A 6,827-nucleotide genomic window follows, 5' to 3' on the forward strand; every position below is an offset into this window, starting at 1 on the left:
CCCCCCCCCCCAACGCAAACAAATGCTTACCTATTTATTTTGTTTTTCTAATTACATACAGGCAATTTAAAAGTGAACTTGTATGATCTGGGTTTTCTTACCTGTTCACTAATAACTTGGAATTCTCTCATTTCATCCTCAGTTAAAGGAGCACATGTTTCATCATTTTCACTGTCTTCCTGCCAGCCCATCTCCTTCAACAATCTGAAAATAAGATGATGAAATTGTTTAATCTAGAGCTTCCTACGAGGGCAATTCCAGTTTTTGAGACAGTGTCACACTGTCACCCTGAGTGCTGGGACATCATAGCTCACAGCAACCACTAACTCTTGGGTTCAAGTGATTCTCTTGCCTCAGCCACCCAAGTAGCTAGGACTACAAGTGCCGGCCACAATGCCCGGCTATTTTTCAGTGATGGGGTCTTGCTCTTGCTCAGACTGATCTCAAACCTGTGCACTCAGGACAATCCATCCACCTCAGCTTCCCAGAGTGCTAGGATTACGTGGATGAACCAATAATTCCAGTTATTTTATAGACAAATTGAAAAAATAATAAAAACCAAATTCACAGTGAAACTTGGAGGAATGCCAAAATCACTGACAAAGTTTATGAGGATAATGCCCTCCCCTCCCACTCAATCAATAGCTTATAGATAGATAACCTTTTTTTTTTTTTTTTTTGAGATAGTCTCACTATGTTACCCTCGGTAGAGTGCTGTGGTGTCACAGCTCGCAGCAACCTCCAACTCTTGGGCTTCAGCAATTCTCTTGCCCAAGTAGTTGGGACTACAGGGGCCGCCACAATGCCCAGCTATTTTGTGGTTGTTGTCACTGATGTTTAGCAGGCCCAGGCCAGGTTTGAACTCACCCTCCCCAGTGCATGTGGCTGGCGCCCTAACCACTGAGCTACAGGTGCTGAGCCTGGATAACTTCTTTTAAGAAGGGAAGAGATGTTGCTGAAGATGAATCCTATAGTAGCAAACCATCCTTATCAATTTATAAGGAAAAAAAATCATCTTGTTTGTGTCCCTAACTGAAAAGGGCCAATGGCTATACTAGAAATAGCCAACATCACAGACATATCAACTAGTTCAGCTTACACAATTTTGACCAAGAAAACTAAAGTGGAGCAAACTTTCAAGTGGTGGATGACAAAATCTCTGTGCCCAGAACACTGAAGACAAAGCACAATCAATGACTACTAAGAGGCAGAAGTAGTCCAGTAAAGCAAAAGCAGACTGGTCAAGAGCAAAGATCATGGCAACATTTTCAGAGATACAGAAGGCATTTGCTTGTCCATATTCTGAGGGGCCTAGGAATGGTAACAAAAGCTTATTACAGAGTGTTTTCAGAAAGTTAATCACAGCTTTAGAAGAAAAATATCCAGAAAAGCTTCATCAGAGTATTCTTCTCCATCATGACAATTCTTCTGTTCATTCCCTTAATCGAACAAGAGCAACTCAGGGAGACTTTCAATGAGAAATCACTGGGCATTCACCTTATATTCCTGATTTGGCTCCTTCAAACTTCATTTCCTAATCTTAAAAATAACCTGGAAAGTGCATCCATTTTTCTTCAGCTAATGATGTAAAAAAGACTACCGGACATAGATGAATTCCTAGAACCCCTACTTTTTTAGTCATGGATTAAATGGCTGGTACCACTTACAAAAGTGTCTTGATATTTGGTTGAGTTTATGCTGAGAAACAAACCTTTTTTTTTTTGCCATTTATTTCCATTTTCCACTAACTTTTTGAAGGCTTCTTGTATTTATAACCACTTCTTCAACTAACTCCTGCCACCTATAAACTGCTTGTACACTTTTACACCTATTTTCCAAGAGTTCTACAGAACATCAGCACCCACAGATTCTGAATTAAAACTTAACATGCAGGGGCATTGTCAAGGTCCCATAGTAAAACTTGTCTACTTGATGCCTTTGTAAGAGAATTTTTGTACACTGGATGCCTCTGGACCAAGATATTACAATCAGCATTATTTCATTCCTTTTATTCACTTTATTCAATGCATTTGTCTTTACTCTTTAACCAAGATGGTCCCCCCGGAAATGCTATTTACATCCATTTTTATAATCCAAAGTCTACAGACAATCTAACTGCTTTTGCTAGATTCAGGCTTTTGCTTGTTTTATTTTTCCAAAGTGAACTATAACTAAAGAATGCAGATGAAAATAATTACCACCTTAACTATTATAAAGGAGAATATACTGGTGGTACCTGCAGCTCAGTGGGTAAGGTGCCGGCCACATACACCAAGGCTGGTGGGTTCGAACCCAGCTGGGCCAGCTAAAACGACGACAACTGCAACAACAACAAAGCCGGGCGTTGTGGTGGATGCCCAGCTACTTGGGAGGCTGAGGCAGGAGAATTGCTTAAGCCAGGCATCCTCAAACTACGGCTCACCGGCCACATGCAGCCTGCCTAGGACATTTATCCAGCCCACTGGGTATTTTTGCCACCATTGCCTATCCTGCTTAGCAGCTGGGGCCCGCAGTCCAGCCCTCCAACGGTCTGAGGGACAATGAACTGGCCCCCTGTTTAAAAAGTTTGAGGACCCCTGACTTAAGCCCAAGAGCTGGAGGTTGCTGTGAGCTGTGGTATACCCAAGGCAACAGCTTGAGACTCTGTCTCAAACAAATAAGAATGTTAACAAAAGACAACTATTTCTAACTCTATATTCTCCCCTCTTCCACCTTCTCTCCAGAGGCTAAAAAAAAAGAAAAAAAGAAAAAAAAAGTGAGGCTGTAACAGAAAAACTATCAACTGTTCCTGAAACAGTTTTCAAAATAATCTATCTATTTCCCTTTTCCCCTCAATGAGAAACAGATTTGTGTGCTGTACAGTGACACTTTGGTCAAAGATGGAAAGCACATGTGACACATAATCCCAAGATTGTGATACTATAATATTACCAAACTTTTTAAGATTCATGTGTTTAAATTCACAAATATTTACTACTGTGTTACAGCTGCCTACAGTTATTTAGTACAGTAACATCATACAGCTTCGTAGCCTAGAAGGAACAGGCTATACCACACAGCCTAGGAAATATTAGCTGATGCCAACTAGTACACTCTGATGTGCATGCAATGGATGAAATCACCATGTATTTCTCAGAATGTATCCCTGTCTTTAACCTTCTGACGGCAAACAATGCCTAGAGGTGTTCAAAGAAGATAGTCCTTTCAACAAACAACGCCTGTGGGCATTATTCAATTTGCAAACAAAAACTTGAAGACAGATGTTGGTATTATATTACCTTACTGGAGTCTGTAAACATCATATGCTTCATTCTAAATATTTTTCACAGTTGTGCCTGAAATAATTTGTACAAATAGTGGAAAGTGGAACTAACTTGGGTGAATTATTCTGATTAGTAAGAAACCAAAGAATGTCCAGAAGCATGTTGTGTAGCATAATGGTGATACCTGCATGCCATAACCGGCACATTTCATTTCTGAGCACTCCACAAAGGGTTAGTTAAGCGATGTATAACTGTATTATTTTAGCAAACATCTATACTTTGTCTTTTCATTTAAATAATTTCTTCTCGGGAGGGTGGGTGGAAGGAGGGTGATTGGTGGGATCACGCCTATGGTTCATCCTATAAGGGTACATGTGAATCTCTCTAAATGTAGAATATAAATGTCTTAACACAGTAACTAAGAAAAAGACATGAAGGCTACATTAACCAGTTGGATGAAAGTATTTCAAATTGTATACAGAGGCTCGGCGCCTATAGCTCAACCGGCTAAGGCGCCAGCCACGTACACCTAGGGTGGCGGGTTCGAATCCCCAGCCCGGACCCGCCAAACAACAATGACGGCTGCAACCAAAAAATAGCCGGGCGTTGTGGCGGGCGCCTGTGGTCCCAGCTACTTGGGAGGCGGAGGCAGGAGACTCGCTTGAGCCCAGGAGTTGGAGGTTGCTGTGAGCTGTGATGCCAGGGCACTCTGCCCAGGGGGACAGCTTGAGGCTCTGTCTCCAAAAAAAAAAAAAAAAAAATTGTATACAGAAACAGTACACTGTACCCCATGATAGTATTAATATACACTGCTATGATTTAATAAATAATTTCTTCTCACTTCTTTCAAACTATTACCAAATCATCCTAATACCACTGTCACAATCAGCATCCTGTTGTAAATATTTCCAATGGCTTCCCCCTGCCTAAAGAATAACCCCTTGACCTTGTTTACACCATAATTAACAAACCCAAAATCCCGGCTCAGCACCTACAGCCAAGGCCAGCCACATACACCAGAGCTGGTAGGTTCAAATCCAGCCTGGACCTGCCAAAACAATGACAACTACAACCAAACTATAGCTACAGTAGCTATAGTCCCGGCTACTTATGAGGCTGAGGCAAGAGAATTGCTTAAGCAAGAGTTGGGGGTTGCTGTGAGCTGTGACACCACAGCACTACACTTAAGTGCAACAGCTTAAGGCTCTGTCTCAAAAAAAAACAAAACTCAAAATCCTTACTGTAGAAGAAGCACAGGATGAGATATCAGTCGCATACGTCACAATTTCTACCCTACTATAAATCAGGTATAAAACAGATCAGTTCCTTCACCCCATTTCTTCACCTGAAACATTAAAGACTTGAATTGATCTCTAAGATCCTGACTTTTAAACATCATCTTTAAATCCATCAAGTAAATTTTCTACTTCTGTCAAGATAATAGCCTCTTTAAAAAAAAAAAAAAAACCAACACTCACACTACCCTTACAACAAACTAGGTATAGACTCACCATTCCTTCACATCCCTTTTTCTTTCAGAATGACTATCCAATACTCTTGTCCTCTTATTTATGTCTCACCCTTTTAAAATTTAATTTAGGCCCCGATTAAAATCTTCTGACTGGTATCCAAGCCATAATATCCTATATCTCCAAGTACCCTTGAATTTCTCTAGCACTCATTTCTACTAATTCATTTGTTGCTTACCTAAACAAGATGACAACTATGCCATGATGTTGAGGATAATCTCAGTGCCGTGATATAGAGTTGTTGACATTCCACAATAAAACTAATAATATATATGCCTGGTTAATTTTTTGGTTTAACAACTGAACAAAAGAATCATGTTACTGGCACCTGATTATTAAATTCAACTGATATATTTTATATGTATATAAATGTTTTATAGTGTAAATAAAAAAACACAACAACTTTTATTTTATCCATTTAACAAATTAAACCACAATCTCTGTAAGCTCTTCAATAGGTCAGTATCTCTTTGGAAATATAGTCATTAAAATTTTCAGTTAAAAAAGAAAAACAAATTAAACCACAATGTATGTCAAGCACTACTCTAGATGCTAGACATAGTTAAGCACTAGATACAGTAGTGAACAAAATGAACTTTTCTGGCCATATGAAGCTTAGAATTCTTAATAAAAATAAATTATGAATAAATTCTACAAGTTATCACAATTAGGTATAACCCAGTTTCCTACTGTCCTAGAATTAAATGAGATTCTAGGAGAACTTGTAAAAAAAATTCAATCAGGCTCAGTGCCTGTGGCTCAAGCGACTAAAGCACCAGCCACATACACCCAAGATGGTGGGTTCGAATCCAGCCCCGGCCCACCAAACAACAATTAAGGCTGCAACCAAAAAATAGCCGGGCGTTGTGGCGGACACCTGTAGTCCCAACTACTTGTGAGGCGGAGGCAGGAGACTCACTTGAGCCCAGGCCACAGCACTCTACCCAGGGCGACAGCTTGAGGCTGTCTCCAAAAAAAAAAAAAAAAAAATTCAATCAGCTGGGCCATTAGTAAGTATCATTCCACATTAGGCCTACTCCTAGAAGATATAAGAACTTTTAGTAGGGGAAAAACAATTCTGATTACACAAAATAATTACAGAGTAATACATGACAATAAAAGTACATAAATTAACATTTTTCTCTGCTTTAGTAATTTTACTTTAACACTGTATTCAAAAGGAAATGAGCAGCACTCCACAAATCCTTTATGTACCAATGCTGAACCATGCGGTTTTGTTAAAAAACATAGTACAGGTAAGTCATTCCTGCAAAACATCTGCTTTTTTTTTGAGACAGAGTCTTACTATGTGGCCCTCAGTAGAGTGCCATTGCGTCACAACTCACAGCAACCTCAAACTCTTGGGTTTTAGTGATGCTCTTGCTTCAGCCTCCCAAGTAGCTGGGAATACAGGCAGCCCGCCACAACACCTGGCTATTTTTTTGTTGCAGTTGTCATTGTTGTATAGCTGGCTGGGGCCGGGTTTGAACCTACCAGCCTCGGTATGTGGCCAGCGCCCTAACCCACTGAGCTTCGGGCACCACCAAAAACATCTGCTCTTAACTGTAAAAATAAAAGCATGCTGTAGGTTTGAATGCTCTTCAATTCTGATAACTAAACCACTTAACAGGGTACTATGCTAGAAATGGTTAAGACTACACTGACAGAAATCAGAGAGTGCTCTTGAGAATTTATAATAAACACACAACACACACACACACACTGGGACAACTGCCTATCAAAGCAGGAAAGGATGAAACTCTTACCTCACACTATAAAGAAAATTTGCATAAGTGATATGAGAAAAAGAAATGATGAACCTGTACTTCAACGAAATTAACTTTTTGCACTTCAAAAGGCACTACTAAGAAAGTAAAAAAAAAATTTAGACAATGGGAGAAAATATCTGCAAATCATATATGCAGTAAGAGACTTATACACAAAATATATGAAGAATTCTTACGGCTCGGTGCCTGTGGCTCAAGTGGCTAAGGCGCCAGCCACATACACCTAAGGTGGCGGGTTCGAATCCCCA

The 6,827-nt window shown here is 40.0% G+C and overlaps 1 protein-coding gene across 3 annotated transcripts in view; it reads right to left on the reverse strand.

The window, feature by feature from the left end:
- Positions 1-6,827, reverse strand: part of GPBP1 (GC-rich promoter binding protein 1) — an 87,460-nt gene that overhangs the window by 3,054 nt on the left and 77,579 nt on the right. For all 3 annotated transcript variants that reach the window (XM_023518960.1, XM_003782748.2, XM_012812136.1), the window contains one exon: positions 102-204. In XM_023518960.1, the coding sequence (XP_023374728.1) occupies positions 102-204 (103 nt within the window). The remainder of the gene's footprint in view (positions 1-101; positions 205-6,827) is intronic.

Source organism: Otolemur garnettii, unplaced genomic scaffold (assembly GCF_000181295.1).
Source record: "Otolemur garnettii isolate 467f Iridium unplaced genomic scaffold, OtoGar3 scaffold00005, whole genome shotgun sequence".
Lineage (NCBI taxonomy): Eukaryota > Metazoa > Chordata > Mammalia > Primates > Galagidae > Otolemur > Otolemur garnettii.